The sequence below is a fragment of the Nelumbo lutea genome, chromosome 2 (genome assembly GCF_056320005.1).
Source record: "Nelumbo lutea isolate HS-2025 chromosome 2, American lotus-T2T, whole genome shotgun sequence".
In the NCBI taxonomy this organism is placed as follows: Eukaryota; Viridiplantae; Streptophyta; class Magnoliopsida; order Proteales; family Nelumbonaceae; genus Nelumbo; species Nelumbo lutea.
In genome coordinates this window covers 25,298,008-25,318,631 of record NC_142685.1, presented here as the reverse complement: position 1 = coordinate 25,318,631, position 20,624 = coordinate 25,298,008, and the positions used below count along the sequence as shown (strand labels likewise).

At 39.0% G+C, this 20,624-nt stretch overlaps 1 protein-coding gene across 3 annotated transcripts in view; it reads left to right on the top strand.

Moving 5' to 3' along the window:
• Positions 1-20,624, top strand: part of TTN7 (Structural maintenance of chromosomes (SMC) family protein) — a 45,246-nt gene that overhangs the window by 5,178 nt on the left and 19,444 nt on the right. For all 3 annotated transcript variants that reach the window (XM_088970626.1, XM_088970627.1, XM_088970628.1), the window contains exons 7-13: positions 11,675-11,754; positions 11,901-11,979; positions 12,067-12,184; positions 12,266-12,441; positions 14,834-15,079; positions 15,169-15,290; positions 15,583-15,727. In XM_088970626.1, coding sequence (XP_088826752.1) covers positions 11,675-11,754; positions 11,901-11,979; positions 12,067-12,184; positions 12,266-12,441; positions 14,834-15,079; positions 15,169-15,290; positions 15,583-15,727 — 966 coding nt within the window. The remainder of the gene's footprint in view (positions 1-11,674; positions 11,755-11,900; positions 11,980-12,066; positions 12,185-12,265; positions 12,442-14,833; positions 15,080-15,168; positions 15,291-15,582; positions 15,728-20,624) is intronic.

Sequence of the window (20,624 nt, the reverse complement as noted above, 5' to 3'; positions counted from 1 at the left end):
GGTACTAGAAGGTAGGTTAAGGTCTTTAAAGGGGATAAGCTATTTTTTTTTTGTTTTGTTTACAATTGAATTTCTAAACTGCTCTAGAAATTATGGAGGGCAGTGGAGTTGAATACAACTCTATTGGTGAAATGGAACTAGGTGGAGGAGGTGCTAGCGATCCTTTTGGGGTAGGACCATCACTACAGTTAAGTTGGATGGTACAAACTATTTGGAGTGGTCACAATGGGTGCTCGTGGAAAATTGGGATATGTCACTGGTGAAGAGAAGAATGACCAATTTTGGGAGCAACCTTGGGTTGGGGATTCATCCCTGATGGACCGATTTCCCTCTTTGTATGCTTTGTCTGATTTGAAAAATGAACCCACTTCTTTCTTAGTTCCTTCATAATCTACTTCTGGATTTTTGGGTGGAATCTAGGGTTGAGAAGGACAATCAGGGATACAAACTTGGGTTGTATTTCGTTTTTGCTAGCCATCCTTGAAAATGTTTTCCTGGACCCGAGTAAGGATGACTCCAGAATTTGGACCCCCTCTTCCTCTGGCTCTTTTTCTTGTGCGTCATTTTTCGAGACTTTGTTCCAACCTCTTGCTCTCTTTGGGTTGTCCTTCCTTGTTAAAGAGATTTGGAGCAAACTCATTCCTCCTCGAGTTGGTAGTTTTTGTTGGGAAACTTTCTTGGAAAGAATAAACACAAATGACTTGCTTCAAAGAAAGATACCCAATTTCTGTTTACTTTCTCATAGGTGTATTCTTTGCAAAGTTGATGGGGAAACGGATTACCACTTTATGATTATTTGTCTGGTTACTAAAACTGTTTGGGAGTGGGTTTTTTCCCTTTTTGGATGTACTTGGAATCCCCCGTGAGTGTGCAAAGCTTGTTCTCTCCTTTGTTCTCAAGATGGCCTAAGAAAAGAGGGAAGGTCATGTGGAGAAGCATTAGCGTGACAGTGTGTTGGTCCATATGGGAAGAGAGAAACTCACAAATTTTTTTTCAGACAAGGAAAGAACCATGGAGAACTTAGTTGAATCGATACACCTAAGGGTAGTTCACTGGCTGAAATCTATGGAGCTATTCTCAGATTTTTCCATGGCTGACATATTGAGAAAGTGGAAAGAAATGGCTACCTCTGCCTAATGTAAGAGGACCTCTAGACCTTCTTGGTCTCCCTCTTTCTGGATTCATAAAATTGAATTTTGATGGTAGTAGCTTAAGGAATCCTGGGCCTTTTGGGATTGGGGGGTTGTTCAGGAATGAGGCTGGGATTATTAATGCTATTTTCTCAGGTCCAATTGGAGAGGGTGACTCTCTTAGGGCTGAGATTCTAGTAGTTTTGGAAGGAATCCAAAGAGCAAGAGAATTAAACATATGATGCTTGGTCATTGAAGGGGACTCGGAGGTGGTTGAAGGAAGATGACAATGGTTTGTGGAGCTATAGAAATGAAAAGAAAAAATTTAAATGGCTAAGTAGGGATATTGAGGTGAAGTACAACTGGGTGAAGAGAAGCGCTAACTCAATGGCTGATGGGTTAGCCAAGCAAAGGGCGCTTAAGGAATCTATGTTTTGGGTTAATTTTTAGTTTTCTTCTTTATTCCTTGTTGTGGGGGAGTTAAGATTGTTTACCTCCCCTTTCTTGTACTTGAAGTTTCACAAATATTATTATTTAATAAAACATTTTGTTATTGATAAAAAAAGAGAAGAAACTTGAGACCAACTCTTCTCAACGGGCGTAGGAGAATTATATGGTGATGGCCTGGCTGTGCAATTCTATGTTATCCCATATAAGCAAGAACATTCTATGGGCTAACACAACTAGGGAATTTTGGGATGGAGCTGCAGAGACTTACTTATAGAGTGAGAATTTTTCTAGGGCTTACTAGTTGAGGAATTAGGTGATTGCTACTAGGTAGGGAGATAAATCTATTGCAGTTTATTTTTTAGCCCTCAAAACGTTGTGGTAGGAGATAGACCATTTGGAGACTATGATTTGGGAGAGCAGTAAAGATGCAACCACTTACCAGAAGCTAGTAGAGAAGAATGGAGTGTTTAAGTTTCTAGCAAGACTTAATCCAGTGTATGATATTGCATGGCAGCATGTTCTTTCTCATTGTAGTGTAACTCTCTCTCAGGCATATGCCTTTGTGTTTAGAGTAGAGAGGAGGAATGTGATGATGAGGAACCTAAATATTAAGCAATCTGCTATGGTTAGCACAAATAAACTTAAGCCTAGTAGGGATAAGTGTGGTAGTGATAGTATGAAGGAGGACGAGAAGGACTTGATTTGTGACTACTGTAAGAAGCCTAAGACCGAAGATACTTGTTGGAAGCGTCATCCACATCTTATACCAATTCAACGTAGAAATAAGAAGGGGAGTGTTAACATGGTAGTGATTGGTGACATAATCGGACCGCCTACCACAACTTCTTTAGAATCAGTTGCAATGGTTGCAGTTAGGGCTGAGTTGGAGAGATACAACTAATTCTAGTTCTTCATTGGGTGGACAACAGGGTGCAAGTGGTCCATGAGCTAGTCATACTACTTCATTTGCTCATAAGGTAGTTCATATGCCATTGCAAATTATTCCTCCACTACAGGTAAGGGGGGATCTCCTTGGATTATAGATTTAGGAGCTTCAAAACATATGACCGGTATTTCCACCATCTTTTCTTCATACCACCCTACTCTAGTAGAGATTGAGTTTTTATAGTTGATGGCTTCTATGTTCCCATTGCTGGGAAGGGGTCCATCAAAATAATTGATACCATTACCATGCCTTCTGTATTGCATTTGGCTAGACTAAGTACTAATATTTTATCTATGAGTAGTTTGACAAAAAAATTGAATTGTTTAGTTTTTTTTTTCTCTTGGTCATTGTGTTTTGCATGATTTGGAGTCAAAGAGGATGATTGGGAGTGGTTGTGATGTGAATAGCATATGCATTCTCAATGTGCTTCCTAGTCATCAGGGTCATCATGCCAATAGTAGGAGTAGAGTCAAAGTCAGTGGATCGTATTATGCTTTGGCATAACTGGTTAGGGCATTTTTCTTTTGGTTCTTTGCACTTTTTGTTTCCAAAGCTATTTGACTTCGTTAAGTTGTCAAGTTTGGAGTATGAAGGTTGTCAACTTGGAAAATATTGTAGATATTCTTTGAAAGTACTAAGCCAGCCCACCAATCCTGTAACCCCCAGTTTCCCTGTTAATGAGGTTTGGTGCAGGCCAATTCCTCCTAAGGTTGGTAGTTTTGTTGGGAAACCTTTCTGGAAAGAATCAACACGGGTGATTTGCTCCAAAAGAAGAGACCCTATACTTGTTTGCCCCTTCATTGGTGTGTTCTTTGCAAAGTCTATTTGGGAGTGGGCTTGCTCTCTTTTTGGGTGTACCTGGATTCCTCCTTCAAATTTGCAGGGCCTTTTTGATCATTCTTTTTCAGGTGGTGTATGAAAAGGGGAAGGACTATGTGGAGAGGACTGAGGGGTGCAGTATGCTGGTCTTTGTGGGAAGAAAGAAATTCCAGAATCTTCTCTAATGTAGAGAGAGGTGCTGAAGAGTTGAGGGCCTTAATACACATAAGGGTTATTCAGTGGATGAAGTCCCTAAAGCTTTTCATAGAATATACAGTGGATGATATGCTTAGGAAGTGGGGTGAGATTGCTAGCTGTACCTAGACTAAGGCTGGGGTGAGTGTGTTTTGGACTCCCCCACCTGCGGGCTTCATAAAACTAAACTTTGATGGAAGTAGCATAGGGAACCCCATAAAATTAGGGATTGGGGGTGTCTTTAGGGATGAGAATGGGGTTGTTTCTGTCATGTTCTCAGGCCCAATTGGGGTGGGTGATTCTCTCAGAGTTGAGATCCACGCAGTTATGGAAGGTGTCCAGAAAGCTAGGGAGATGAATATCAGAAAACTCATAATTGAAGGGGACTCGGAGGTGGTGGTTGGGTGGCTGAACAGAGAAGAGAGTGGTTTATGGAGTTATAGTAATTTGAAGAGGAAATTCAGATGGCCGGTTTGAGAAATGAAATCGTTTGGGTGAAAAGGTAAGCTAATTCTTTTGCTGATGGGTTAGCTAAACAAGGGGTGGACAGGGACGCCATGTTTTGGGCACATATGTAATTTAATTTTGTTCAAGATTAATCAGTTTTATGATGTTTTTTATGAGTAGATGTTTTATGTTAGTTGCTAGATAGGAGGTGGGGACCACAATAGTTATGAGAGTTCAAATTTTGTTATGTTTTTGTGTCTTATATATGCTGTTTTATGTCTTGCTGCCCTATAAGGGCATAGTTGTCTTTGTACTGCTCTATTATTTTTAGTATAAATAATAAGTGAAGGGGGCGGCCAGATTATTTCTCTCCTTTCTTTTCGACTTCTCTTCTTCTGCTTATCTCTTCCTTCTTTCTTCAAGAAACTCCTTTTATCTCATATTTTTTAATTCAGCAAGCTTTCTACTAATTTTTTCTTCTTATGCTCTCTTTTTCTCTCTTGTTTCTTCTCTTGGGGCTCATAATGTAGATGGAAGATTAGAAAGTTTGTCTTCCTCCCTGTAATTATTGTGATAATTAATGAATTGTGTTATTGATAAAAAATAAAATAAAATATATTCTTCAGTTTTTGATATTGTTCATACCGATGTTTAGGGACTATATCATGTTCCTTCCTTCTGTGGGTGGATTCCACTATTTCTCTTGTTTGTGGATGATTATTCACGATGTTGATGGGCATATTTGATTAGATCTCATGATGAGGTACCTGTCTTGGTACAATTGTTTCATCAAATAGTTTTGATGTAATTTGGAGTACTAGTTAAGGTGTTAAGATCAAATAATGCTAGGGGATATTTTGAAAAGACTTGGCACACTATTTATTAGAGCATGGAGTAATTCATTAGAGCAATTGCTTCATATACTCCACAACAGAATGATGTAGCAGAAAGGAATAACACATTGTGGAAATGACAAGATGTATTATGGTGAGCTCCACAGTTCCGGTTCGGTTTTGGAGTGATGTGGTTCTCATGACAATCTTCTTGATTAATCAGGTGCCTCTTGTGTTCTTGGATACACTATTCCTTTCAACCTTCTTTTTCCCAAGGGGGAAATGTTTCATGTTCCTTTGAGGTTGTTTGGATGTGTATGCTTTATCCACATCCTTGGTTTCAAAGCTGGACCCTAAAGCAAAGAAGTGTATATTCCTTGGTTATGTAGGAAATCAAAAGGGGTATTGGTGTTATGATCCAATGTTGGGAAGTCGGTTTGTCATCATGGATGCCACTTTATTTTTGACTTCACACCAAGACAAAGCTGGTTGCAAAAGGGTTTACTTAGACTTGTGGGATAGACTACTTGGAGACTTTTGCACCGTCTCTAAGCAACTACTTGATGTGAAGAATGTTTTCCTTAATGGAGACTTGTAGGAGGAGGTGTACATGGACTTTTCAACTGGTTTTTTATGGTGATATAGGCAAAGGAAAGGTATGCAAATTAAAGAAGTCCTTATATGAATTGAAACAATCACTAGAGCTTGGTTTGACCGGTTTAGGAGTGCATTGATTGGTTTTGTGTACATTTAAACCTAGTTTGATCATACTTTGTGAACATTAGGGGATCATTGGTGCTAGTGTTGATAGTGTATGTGAATGACATTGTAGTCACTAGTCACAGGAAATGGCCTGAGATGCATTGAAGAAAAAATTGGGAGTTAGAGATTAAGGATCTTGGGAAGCTGAAGTATTTTTGGGGCATTGAGGTGGCAAGGTCCAAACATGGGATCTTCATTTCCCAAAGGAAGTATGTGTTGAACCTATTACAAGAGACAAGAAAACTTGGGGTTAAACTTGCTAATACACCCATTGACCAGAATCACATAATTAGTGCTTCGGAAGGTGAACTAGTAAAGGATGTTGGAAGGAATTGGAGATTGGTGGGCTGACTGTTATACTTGTGCATGGCACAACCAGATATATCCTGTGTAGTTAGTGTGGTGAGTCAGTACATGCATGCCCTATGAGTTCAACATTGGGAAGCTATTGACAAGATGCTTATCTATTTGAAAGGACGCCTAGATAGAGGGACGTTGTTTATTGACCATGAACATTTGAAGTTGGAAGCTTACACGCATGCTGATTGGGCAAGGTGCCTAGATGACAGGAGATCTATATTAGGAGTTTGGACTCTTGTTGGGGGTAATTTGATTTCGTGGAAGAGTAAAAAAAAGTTGTAGCCAAGTGCAGAAGCTGACTATAGAGCTATGGCACATGGTGTTTTAGAGCTTCTCTGGGTTTGGTCCTTACTAGGAGAATTTGGAGTTGATGCAAAGGAACCTATGATTGCTGTACTAGCATGATAGAACAAAGCATATAGAAGTGGACATGCATTTCATAAGAGAAAGGGTGACATTTGGAGAAGTGTGCCTACCATATGTTTCATCTAATTTACAACTTGCTGATGTACTAACCAAGGGATTTGCATGAAATAAGCTTGAATATGATCTATACAAGTTGAGAATGTGTGACATCTACTTCCAACTTGAGGAGGAGTGTTGAGATATTCAACAATTTTTTTGTTTCTTTTTTATTTAGCATCATTAGTTAGTATTATTGGGTTGGGCCTAAGGCCCATTAGTTTATGTTTACTTTTAAAGACTGTTTTTATGTTATTAGCAGTAGCCACTAATAACATAAAACAGATGGTGGCACCATTGTTGGTGGTGAGGAGAGCTGTTGGGAAGGCAATTATTGCTTTAAGGAAGTGAAGTTTGGGTGTAGATCTGGGTTGAAGAGGCAACTTTGAGGAGGAGGAGGCACCTCCTGAGGTGACTGTCAAAAACTGCGTAGTTTAAGAAATAATAATGTTGTGCATGTGATGAAAATGTTTTCAAGGTTGAAGCTTGGTCTTGTTGGAATAGGATCAACAAAGAATTATAAATGGGTCTCTAGGAGAAAAGATGCGAAAGGGAGTGGTTCTGCTGAACCTGATCTTAAGGGGTCAATGATGTAGGCTAAATGGGCGGGTTCCCATTTGAGGAAGGAACAACAAGAAGGCAAGGTGACTGTTGAAGGTCCTGTTGCTGAAGAGATTTTGTTTGTCACAATCGGGTGCGGATAAGGACGATGTCACAATTTGTGGGTGGTGAACTCGGGGTTGGTGGGAAGACATGGAGAGGGGGGGGGGGGAAGATGAGGTTTCTAGCTGGGTTGGGTGGGGTTTGAGAGAAGGTAGAAGGGAGCAGAATGGGTGGAGCGTTGAATTTTTGATTGCAGGAATGGGCATTTTGATGACAGTTCGGGATCTCTGTCTTCCAGAGTTTGTTCAAGTGAATGAGTCTGATCTGCTTGAGAATTTTTTGGAGGCCTTTGGAGTTGAATCCTTGTAATTTGATTCTTTTCAGTGTCATTTCTGTTTTGTAGTTGGTTTGTCAACTAGACAACCATCTTCTTGCGATGTTCGGACTTTTTTCAGTTTAATGAAATTTCCTTTGATCTTTCAAAAAAAAAAAACAGTTATTAGCGGTAGCCACCCTATTAAGGGCATATTAGTCATTGTAATCTCTTTTATTTTGTGAGTATATAAGATAATGAGTGGGGCGACTAGGTCATTATTGGCTTCTCCCATCTCTTTTTCTCTCTCATCTTTTCTTCTCTCAAAGAAACTCTTTTCTCTCATTCTTTCTATCACTGTTATCAAATCAGGTTGCAGTTTTGAGTTTTCTACTACTACCATATATTTGGGTTATGGGCTTTGTGGCAACTCCTGAATCCTGCAAGTGCTACTTAATTCTCGATGTAATCAACTTACTTTTCCCATGTCTTTTTGGCAAATACAAGAAATGTGATAGGGAGTAGAAAAGGTAGGGTTTGAAGAGAAATAGGGTGTGGGTGGGGGTTGGGTCTATTATGGCTTTTTCTTTGAAAGAAAAAAATAAACAGTTTTTCTTATTTATTTTATTTTATTTTTTAAATTTTGGGTGTTAAGTAGAGAGGCGCTAAAGGGCTAAAGAGCAGTCATTAACATTTTAATGGGACATTTATCTTTTGGGGGGCCAAGGACCCACTTTATTATGCGTCTACCCCTCCCTCCACCCACTAAGTATACAAGTAATGATGATTTTAACAAAAAAATTGGGGGGGGGGGAGGAGAGGGCCCCCATCTTTATACTTGGTTCTGCCCCTGGGGCTAGCCAATGCCCCAATGACATTTCAGAGCCTCATGAATGAAATATTTAGACCATATATATGACAACTTGTGTTGGTTTTCTTTGATGATATCATGGTTTATAGCCCAAATTGGACCACACACTTGGACCACCTTAGAAACACAATATCTCTCTTAAGGCAGCATTGACTATTTGCTAAACAATCCAAGTGTGACTTTGACAAGAAACAAATCCATTATCTCGGTCATATTTGGGTGGAAGGGTGAGCACAAACTTGGAGAAAATTGTAGTAATGAAGGAATGGGCCAGGCCAAAATCCATATGTAGTTTGTGCGGATTCTTGAAGTTAATTGGGTATTATCACTGATTCATTAAGGGGTATGCCTCCCTAGTTGTATCCCTTGGTTGCTTAGGAAGGACTCATTCACTTGAAGTGAAGAGGCTGGTCAAGCCTTCAAAGTTCTCAAGAAGGTTGTAACCACACCACCCTCCTCAGTCTTGCTGAATTTCACTAAAGAATTTATAATGTAATGTGAAGCATCCGGTAGAGGTATTGGCGCGGTTCTCATGCAAGGAGGTCAACCCATTGCTTTTTATGGCAACTTCTTATCTTCACAAGCCTTGCTGGAGTCTACGTACAAGGAGTTGATGGCTGCGGCCCTTAGTACAAAAATGGAGGGCCTACTTGTTGGGTTGCAAGTTCACTATTAGAATAGACCAACGAAGTCCCAGGTATCTGTGCAACCAAAGAGTTTTGACTTTGGAACAACAAAGGTGGGCATTGAAGCTCATGGGGTATGATTTCTTAATACAATATGAAACCTGGCTCCTCTAATAAACTTGCAGAGGCCTTACCTTGAAGGGAAGAACTGGCACAACTGACCGTAAGCCCACTTATCCATTGTTGGAACAGATCCAAGTGGAGGCCTTACAAGACCCAAAGTTGGGCCACATCCAAGCCCAATGCCAACAGGACCCAACAGCAGTTCTAGGGTACACCCTCGTGGGGTCAACCCTATTCTATAAAGGCTGATTAGTGGTGCCTTCTACTTCAGTTTATCTTCAATATCTCCTCAGGCTTTTCCATGACTCGGCCATTTGGGGTGCTTAGAACATATAGAAGGCTCGCAGCCCATTACTATTGGAAGGATATGAAAAGAGCTATTCAGGCGAATGTGGCCATGCGTTTGTCAACAACAGAAATACTTGACTTAAGCATCAGCCTGTCTCCTACAATCTCTTCCTATTCCAGAGTGTGTAATCAGTGATTTTGGATGCCAAAATCCATGGTCAAATCAGTGATTTTGGTCGTGCTTGACAAGCTCAGTTAGTGTGCCCACACCATGGGCCTAGCCCACCCTTATACTGCTGCATAGGTGGCACAAGTATATATTTAGAATGTGGCAAAGCTGCACGACACCCTGTTTCCATTGTGACTGATTGGGATCTGGCATTCATGAACTGGTTTTGTGAGGAGTACTTCAAGGCGCAAGGGGTAGACATGTTCCATTCAACGAGCCTCTACCCACAGTCAGATAATCGAACAAGGTGGTAAATTGCTGTTTGGAAGCACATATCAGGTGCTATGTGAGTGAGAAGCCCACACAATGGATGGAATGGTTGGCTTGAGCTGAATATTGGTGCAATACATTGTATGATGTTGCTGCTGGAACTACTCCCTTCAAGATCTTGTATGGTCAAGCTTCCATGCTTCCCTATGAGAAAGGATCCACTTCAGTGGTGGAGGTAGATGTTCAACTCTTAGATTGAGATGGGATTCTTAAGGCACTAAAACTGCATCTCCAATCTCCAGAATGCATGGCAACAGATGAAACTCAGTTTTGAGTTATGACAAGCACCACCAGAAGGTATTATATCAGGTTGGTGATATGGTTTATTTGACGCTCCATCCATATAGACAGTCATCCATCACTAGGTGAGCATGGCAAAAGTTATCACCAAGGTACTTGGTCCCTTCCGAGTGTTGGAACATGTTGGGTCTATTGCCTATAAGTTGGAATTACCCCCTTCCTCAAGGCTCCACCCTTTATTTCATGCCTCCCTCTTGAAACCATGCTGAGAGGGTACACCCATAGCTAGCCCTACCTTGCCTCACTTCACTACAGATGGGGAGCTCGAGGTTGAGCTATGTTAGATTACAGACTTCAGATGCATCAAAGTGGGGCGAAAAATTGTGAAGAAGGCCCTGGTCTGGTGGAGCAACCTTTCAACAAAGGACACAACATGGGAAGACTATTCAAAGTTGCAGCAGCAGTACCCCGACTTAGACCATGAGGACAAGGTCAATATCCAGGGGGAGGAGCTGATAGGAGCCACACAAACCGGTAAACCCAGGGCATGACATTCAGGCCCAGAAGCCTAGGGGACAATGACTCCAGGCCACACCAAGATGAACGGGCCTCACACTCCTCAGCCCATCAAGCCACCAGTTTGATTTGTCTACATCAGGAACCCTTGTGCAGGGCATTAGCGCGGAAGCATGCATTGTATGTAAATATGTAATAAGGTCATGCTTATATAAGGCCTCCAGAGTTTGTTATGTAATTAATAAATAATATCCCTACTTCCCACTCTCTCTCTCCTTTTCTTCTCTACTCCTCTCTTGTGTTGAGGCAGAGCTCCCTTAAAGTAGCTCAACCGGATCTTAGTTCAAGACTTATCAGGTTATACTACATGTTCAGAGATTCTTCCTTTCCCTTCCCCCCTCCAAATTTGTCCAAAAACTGCAAAAGGTTGTGATTTCCCATAGTGGTGGGTTAGTAGGTTATCAAGCCAACAATAATAAACAAATGAAAAATGGAGAGCACCTGGTTTGGGAATAATGAAATTCAATTTCGATGGGTATGGTCTTGGCAATCTAGTGACCTTAGGAGTTGGAGTGGTAAGAGACCACAATAATGTACTAAGTTTCTCAGGTCCAGTTGGGCAAGGCAGCTCCTTTAAATACAGAATTGATATCTTTAATCCAGGGCTTAAAGCTGATTATTATGCAAGGATTGTCTGATTTGATGGTGGGGGGGACTCCCAAAGGACACTATCATTTCTTGGATGAGGGTAAACGGGGAAACCTCATGGATTTTAAGGTCCTTGGTGAGAGACAGGTACAAACTCTAGGCACTCATTCAAATGGGTGCCTAGGACTGCAAATGTCTTAGGTGATACCTTAGCAAAAGCAGGATTGTAGGGGGAAGAATTGTATGGGGATTGCCTGGGCCAGAAATAAGCTTGTAAATTCTCATCAAGTTATTGCTTTTGTAGCTGAAGCTGGTGTTCTATCCATTAGCCTGCTATCCAGGTTTTGGATAGTAAGAAGTTTCTACTTTATTCAAATACAATTAGTTCTGTTATTTATCAAAAAAATATTGCAATGACCTAGCAGGTTTTTGCTTTTGTTTCCATGCACACAAGGGATCTGCTTGCCACTTGGAAATTTCTATCTTTGGATGCATTTCCTCTCATTAGTCACTTTACTATGTGCCTCTATGCTTGCATGACAGGTTGACAAGGAAGAGGTGCGCTTACGGAGAACAATTGGTCTGAAAAAGGATGAGTATTTTTTAGATGGAAAGCATATTACGTAAGCTTGATTGCTTTTATGCAATTCACCTGTTTTCCTTTTTCATTTGTGGATTTATTTGCTTGATACAATTCATTGATTTTTCCTTCTTTTTGTTGCGTTTTACCTGTTTGGTGTTGATTAAAAAAATGCAATGCATCTTTCAGGAAAACGGAGGTAATGAATTTACTTGAAAGTGCTGGGTTCTCTCGTTCAAATCCTTATTATGTTGTTCAGCAGGGGAAGGTATAACTTCTTTCTAATAGGTTTTTGGCATTCTCTCTAGCATGATGTCTTTTTTCATTTCTTACTTTTGTTGGTTCTTCTTCATAGATAGCATCATTGACATTGATGAAAGATTCTGAGCGACTTGATCTGCTGAAAGAAATTGGTGGTACTCGAGTTTATGAGGAGAGGCGCCGTGAGAGTTTGAAAATTATGCAAGAAACTGGCAAGTCAATAGTTTCTGAAGCTAATTTCTTCTTATATATGTGCATGTATGCTTTGGTTTATATGTCTATTTTGCTCATAGGTAATAAGAGGAAACAAATAATTCAAGTTGTTCAGTACTTGGATGAAAGATTACATGATCTGGAGACAGAGAAGGAAGATTTGAAAAAATATCAGCAGCTTGACAAGCAGAGGAGGTCTCTAGAATATACCATATATGACAAAGAACTCCATGATGCTAAGCAGAAATTAGCTGAGGTCAGTAATGTTTGTGTTGAATTATTGACCAAGTTCGAGTAACTGATAAGAAAAAAATATTATAGACCAAGTTCTATTGTTGGTGCTTCATTGTGTTCAATTAACTTAGGGTGGGCCTTGGCACAACGGTTGGGTTGCTCTATTGTGACCTGAGTGACCAGGGTTCAAGTCTTGGAAACAGCCTCTCTATATGTTCAAGGGTAAGGCTGCGTACATCTGTCCCTCCCCAGACCATGCATCGGAAGAAGCCTCGTGCACTGTGCTGCCCTTTTTTCTATTGTTAATGTGCTCCAGTCTTGTGGTTGGTTATTTTATATGTAGCCTAGTGGTTCTTCACATGTTATGTTTTCTAGGTTTACAGTGGATGTTGACACGTTCACTTTTGGATGACCAATGATTAAGCTAAAGAATAAAGGTGTTAGGGACAATAGTGCATTCACAATGCCCTAGATCTAGTATAAAAAAATTAGAATTTGGGACTACTAATGACCTCAATTGGGTCCTTCCTTGAAATATACAAGATACCCTGACCTTAGTATGATACAATCAAAGGAGTTGAATTGCTTATGCAGGACTGCTTGCTTTGATACCAATTCATGTAGGATCAATAGCTTTAAATACCAAATGTAGGACTTGAATGATCAAAGGACAAGCTTTGGAGGGTTAGGATGGGTTTAGGGGTGATTTAGAACTAAAAAACAAAGTTTGGCTAGGTTAGAAAAGGTCTAGGACCTTAATTGCATGGATTGCAAATGTACCCAAGGACATCGAAAAACTTTGAAATAGGGAAAATAGGTCTTTGGATAGGAATTTTGTAATAAAATTTCATAGGTAGGGTTAGAATGAGTGGTTGTAAAGGGTGATTTAAGTTTGGTTAATTTTGGGTTACTTTTTGCATAAAAGGATGAAAATTCTGGCATTGGGAGAAAACTCAATAACTAGGGAATCTAAGGTTCTAGGTGGAATTTTGGGTTGATAATTGGAGGGATGAAAGGGTGTAAGGATTTATGGGGGGCGTCCAAATATGGGAGGGATTGGAGATGGTTTGACACAAAAAGATGAAAATGGCCAAAGTGAGAAAATTTTGGGTTTCAATGAAAATGAAAGGAAAGCTCATCTAGATCAATTCCAATCATTTGAGAACATTGAATGAATATCTTTTGATGAACTTACTGCTGTTGATGATTGTAGATTTGTAGTGGCTTCTTAAAGGATTAAAAAGTAAATGGGGAGAAAGAAGAGAAATATAAAGCTAGTGCCTAGAATCACTCTAGGGCATGGGAATTACTCACCACATAGAATGAACTGTAAGATCTCAAGTAAACTTCATTTCGTCATTCATTGTATGGTTGTATCTATGTTTTTGAAGTTTATGCACACGTGTATACTGCAAAAATATGGATTTGATCATCATCATCATCATCATCATTTAAGCCTTATCTCAACCATACAAAGTTGGCTACATGAACCCTGTTTCACCATTCCATTCTGTTTAGTGCCATATCCAATTGTTAAATTATGATTGCTTAAATCATTTCTTACCACTTCAACCCATGCCCTATTTGGTATGCCCGTAGCCCTTCTAGTCCCTTAGACTTTCCAGATTATTTTTTCTTATAGGTGCTGTAGATGGTCTTTTATTCACGTGACAAGACCATCTTAGTCTACTTCCTCTCATTTTATCAACTGTTAGAGCTACTTGTATATAGGGATGGCTAACCCTACACTCGTACTAGAACTAGGAAAAAAAACAGAGTTGGCACTATCATAAGAAAACTAAGGCCCCGTTTGGCGCATCTTTCAGCACGGGCTGTCGGCTGTTTAGAAGCCCAACTGCCCGCATTTTCGTCTTTTCCCTTTTGGTTGGGGGAAGATCTTGCCGCCGAAAGATTGTGCCCCAAAAAGATGCAAGAAGCTTGATTTGAGCTTATTTCAGGAAGCCAGAAATGGAGCTTCTCGCCCTTTTTGCTGTTGCATGAAAAGATGCATGGAAAGATGTGCCTCCAACTAAACAGTCTGTGAGCTGCCAAGATCTTTATGTAAAAGCCCACTACATCTTTTGGTTGTCAGATCTTTCGAAAAAGACTTGCCAAATGGCACCTAAAGAACTCTTAATTCTTAAAGCTACTTAAATCAATGAAGTTGAAGTTTTAAACACACCTAAAATATGATTAGACAAATCAAACTACTGGGCTAGATCCCACAGAAAACTTATAAAAGGAATACATAAAAAATTTAGAAAATTTTATTTGATGAATAACAACTATTCCATTAAGAAAGAAACACCACACTGTTATGTGATTCTTTGACCTGCAACTTATGTTGTTTCATTTCTTTCTGTTGTCTGATCATATTACCTTGGCAGCTTAAAATTTCTGTGTTTGCTTTGTAGATAGAAGATGCTCGATCCAAGGTTTCTGAGACATCTGCCAAGATGTATAATAGTGTTCTAGATGCTCATGAGAAATCGAAGGACCTGGAAAAGAAATTTAAAGATCTAACGAAAGATATTCAAGGTTTGAACAAAGAGAAAGATACAATAGAAAAGCGAAGAACAGAAGCAATAAAGAAGCATGCTCAGGTTGAGCTTGATGTCAGAGACCTAGAAGAAAGAATTTCTGCAAATATTCGAGCAAAGGTATTGTTTTTGTAACTTTAAGTTGATAGTGGAGTCTTTATATTGGAGAAGATGGTTTTAATGCCTATATAAAATTTTCATTTGTGTAGGAAGATGCTGCACGACAGCTTGAGATTCTCCTGAAAGAAATTCAGGACTCCAGGGATGAGCTGAACAAAATTAGGCCTTTATATAATGCCCAAGTGATTGAGGAGGAGGAAATAACGAAAGGGTATCCCCTTTTTCATAGCCAAAGCTCTATAACTATTTAAGTATTTTTCTAGATGTGGGATGGAGCTGTCCCCCAACTACAGTTTCTGTCTTTTTGCCATAATGCTTCCAGATGTACCTATTCTTTAGTATGTTCTCTTTCTCCAAGGAAATGATGTGCTTCACTATTTTCTTACTGCTGTATATTGACATTGTTTATCTGCCTAAAAAAATTGAATATAATTGTTCTGTTGAAGGAAGGTTCTGATTAGAAACTTGCATACTCAATTTGTCTCTTTTCACGCTAAATGTAGAATCATGGATCGCGAAAAACAGCTTAGCATTCTTTACCAAAAACAAGGTCGTGCGACTCAGTTTTCTAGTAAAGCAGCCCGAGACAAATGGCTTCAAAAGGAAATTGATGACCTTGAACGAGTTCTTTCATCAAATTTGGTGCAGGTGGTTACTTGACATAAACTGCAGTCTAATCAAACTTGGTATAATAAGTAATCATAGATATAAGGGCGATGCCTGGGTGATGCAAGGGTATCATATATTGTATATTTTATTTGTTCACTATGATACATGAAATTTATATGCTGTACATTTTAATGTGTTGTTCATTACTTATTTGCTTGGATTCTTATTGTAGCTCTTCCTTGATTGGATTCAATATGCTATTACTGTGCTATTTACTTGTTTTGCTTATTTTCTTGAATTCTTGTTATAATAATTCATGATTTTAACTATGCCTTGATATCTAGCTTAATCCAATTGATTATATCATGTATGAAATATTGAAATTTATAATTAATAACTGATATTGCTGAAATGGTTAGCAATCAAAGCTGTAAAATAAAGCCAAAAACAACGAAGGAAAAGTAGAAAGGTGCTGTAGCAAGCTTACAATAGTCCTGTAACAGAGCAAGGTGCCACCCAGCTGGTTGGTAAGGTCTCCTGCTGGTCATAGCGGAGACTTGGGATCGAATTCCGCTTGCACCTGGGTTGGGGGATGGGCTACCCTCCGTTGTGTAGCCCTTCAGAAGATATAAAAAAAAGTCTTGTAATAGAGAAGAAGGGGAGTAAGAAAGAGAGAAGATTGGTTTAGAAGAACAGAACTGATTGTGGGGTCTAATGAGTCCACTTTTATAGTTTTGAAATAAGAATGAAATTACATCAAGGACCCTTATGAGGCGGCTAGAACTTAAAAGGGTCATGTGACTACTTAAAAATAACAATCTCATTTGGGTCCAATAAGAATAGAATAAAAAGGCTAGTAGGAAAGAATAAAAAAAAGGCCCAAAGTGACTATTCAACACTCCCCCTCAAGATGGGCATAGATGTCAATCATACCCCGCTTACTTACATATTCTTCCAACTTATGTCTAGGAGCCCCCTTTTGTAAGCACATTTGCCAGCTTAGGGATGCAAACAGATCGAATCAGATTCGAATAAGGGTATATCCGTATCCGATCCGATAGTACAAACATCTGATTGAAGATCCGATCGGATCTCATAAACACAATTTCAAATTTGAATCCGTTAATAATGTTGGATATCCGAATATGATCCGATCCGATTTAATTCTTGGAAAAATAAAAATATAACAGTTTATATAAAGAAAAAGCAAAAAAATACACGTATTTTCTTCAACTATTTTCATCATATATATACATGTATTTTTATAAAAAATAAATAATATAAAAATTACAAATATGCAATATAAACATATTTATAAATAAATAAATAACATATATAAATAAATAAACAACACAAACACATATAGGATTGGACAGGGGGCTCATTCGAATTCGATATGATTTTCAATACCTACCATCTGATCCGATCAGATTCGAAAATCTGGCAGGAGTATATTCAAATCCAATAAAATAGGATTGGATTTCAGATCAGATTGATCCGATCCATTTGCACCCCTATGCTAGCTATTCTTTTGAAGCTACAAAAGGAAGGCACACTTCTCCAAAGGCAACTATCTCCCTTATGAAGTGTTTATGTACCTAAATATGTTTTGTTTTGTTATGTTGAACCAAGTTATGAGCTATATTGATAGCAACCTGATTGTCACAATATATTATTATAAGTTTGTCATGAACTATTCCAAACTCTCCAAAAAGTGATTTCAGCCACAATAGCTTTACCACTCCACGGGCCATTGCCCTATACTTTGCCTTTGCTGAGGACCTTGCTACCACTAATTGCTTCTTACTTTTCCAATAAACTACATTTCTAGCCACAAGAGTACAATACCCAGACGCAGGTTTTCTGTCATCAACACAACCTACCCAGTCTTTATCTATGTAAGCTTCTATTCTCTTGTGCCCATAATTAGCAAAAAGAATTCCCCTTCTTGGAGTTCCCTTTAAATAACAAAACCCTCTCAACTGTTGCCTAATGAGTATCTCTAGGGGCATGCATGAATTTGCTAATCATTCATGTTTTAAAAGTGCAAGGTGCAAAAAAATTGTGAAGGCCATTTTGTGCCCAAGGCGTGCACCTTTATGAAGCAAGGTGCAAAATTAAAAAAAAGCCTATTAGCTAAAAATGTAAAAACTAAATGTTTAATTTTAAAATAAATTAAGAAAATATTAAAAATAGTTTTAATTAAAAAAATAAACTTTATTTTTAAACTAAATATTTTGAAAAAGCCTATTAGCTAAAAATTAAATACATAGAATAACATATAAAACATATTCAAAGTGAATAATGCAAAAATAGAATAAATATAATGTACAAAACATATTCAAGCATGCCAAGCTTTTAATTTCTTTATTTCTTTCTCAATTGCATTGTTTCAAATAGTTAATGTGATTTTACATCTTTCATTCCTAATTCTACGAGCTGCCTTTGTACCATGCCCCTTGAGGCAAGCCCAAAGAAGTCTATGTTAGGGTCTTTAAATTCTTAATTCCTAAAAATATATTTTTTATTATTCCCACAATGTCTTGTTGTACTGCTTTCTCTTGATCTTAATAAAATCATTTTTTTGAGTTACTACTAAAATATATCTTTTTGTTAGGATGAATAGATGAACGACATTAGCAAATATGTGCACACCTGGGCTGAGGCACACGACACACCAGACACCTTTTGAAAGTGATGCGCCTAAGACCTAGGTGAGGTGCATAGCTTAAAATGTGTTTCGCTTGTGCACCTAGGCGCGTCTTAGGCACCTTTTAAATCATTGCTGATTGCACTCATAGCATAGGAAATATCACGATGAGTCACGTAAAGGTATAACAACATATTTACAATTCTTTGGAGCACTTCCCTATTAGAGAGTACCTCTCCTTCTGTAGTTGACAATTTTTGATTATAGTCCATTGGAGTAGGAGCTGGCTTAGCACCAAGTATCCTTGTTTTTGCCAACAATTCAAGCGCATATTTCCTCTAGAAGATAAAAATTCCTTCCTAGGAAAGAGCTATCTCAATACCCAAGGAATACCGCAGCTCTCCAAGGTCCTTAATCTAAATTCAATATTAAGTAAATACTTAATTTAATCAATCTCTTCAACATCATCTCCTGTGACAACAATATCATCTACAATTGATAAAAAAATATATATATCATCTACATAGACAATTAGTATAGTCACCAATGCACCCTTCCACTTCACAAATATCGTATGGTGTGACTATGTCTGAAGGTAACCAATACCAAACAATGCATTTTTGAATCTCTCAAACCAAGCTTGTGGTGACTGTTTGAGCCCATAGAGAGATTTCCTCAACTTACACACCTTCCATATTCTTACTATGCATTCCAGGAGGAAGAGACATAAACCTCTTCATGAAGGTCTTCATTCAAGAAGGCGTTCTTGACATCAAATTGATATAGCTGCCAAGAAAAAGTAGTAAAGGATAATAAAACATCAACATAGGTCATTTTGGTCACAAGAGCTAAAGTCTCCAAATAGTCAACACCATACAACTAGGTATACCCCTTTGTCACATGGCCAGCATTATATCTCTCAATGTGTGCGTCTGCATTGTACTTGATAGTATACAGATACCTACTAACCTACAACCAACTGCTCCTTCCATCTGGCAAATCAACAATGTCCCTAATATGGTTCTTTTCTAATGCTTCCATTTCAGACCTCAGTGTCCCTCCATTCTGGTTGGGATAAAGCTTTTGAAACAGACTTGGGGATGGACTGAGCAGAGACAGAGGTATGATGGGGACAAAAGGCTATAGGAAAGTTATTTTGAGGTGCAGTGGGCTGTACCTTTTCAGACAGCAATGGGGGGAAATTCAGGTTGTGGAGCTGATGAAGGAGGTGCTGAACTTGTTGTCTCATCAAGAATTGATGGAAGAGGTCGTGATGAAGGAGCAACTTGTTCATGCCTACACCAGTGCTGTTTTTTTCTTTTTATTATTATCAATAACAGAAGCTTTCATTAAAAAGATAAAAATATTAATTATAAGGAGGGGGAGATAAACTATCTTAACTGCCCAGACAAGGGCAAGAGCCCCCAGAAAAGCAATAAAACAGAATTACAAAAGAGCCAAAAAACATAGATTCCTGAACCACCTCATGCTTGGCTAACCCATCAGCAAAAGAGTTAGCAGATCTCTTCACCTAACTGTATTTTACTTCCATATCCTTAGCCAACCACTTGAAAATTTTCTTTTCATTGTTATAGTTCCACAACCCAGCCTTATCTTCTTTCAACCATCCTACTAGCACCTCCGAGTCACCTTCAACCACAAACCTCCTTATATTCAATTCCTTTGCCCTTTGGACTCCTTTCAATACCGCAAGAATCTCAGCCCTGAGGGAATCACCTACACCTATTGGGCCTGAAAACATGGCTGAAACATTCCTATTCTCATCCCTGAATACTCCCCCATTACCAGATTGCCCTGGGTTCCCTCTACTACGCTGGTGCTGTCATTGATAGACTCATGCTCTCTAGATGTAAGATGGTGATATAACTGAAATTGGCTCTGTTGGGGGTGAAGGAGAAGCAATAAGAGCCTCAACTGAAGGTGGAGGGACAACAAGAGACTCAACAGGAGGTGAAGGTCGGTTAAGAGAGGAGACAACTGGGAGTGAAGGGGTAAAATAATTCATAATTCTCTCCCTAGATGAAGCTGAGTAATAGAGGAGAAACTCAGCCAAAGTAACATCCATGGGAACCAAGCAAGTGTCATTGACAGGATCATAGCAACAATAACCCTTTTCTTTGAAGGCATAACCAAGGAAAATGCACTTTTGGGCTTTGGGTTGAAATTGATGTCATTCTGAACCAGGAATATGAACATAACAAGTACTGTGTCTGGGAAAAGAAAATTGGAAGGGGATTTGAAACGAAGAACTTGAGATGGCATGCA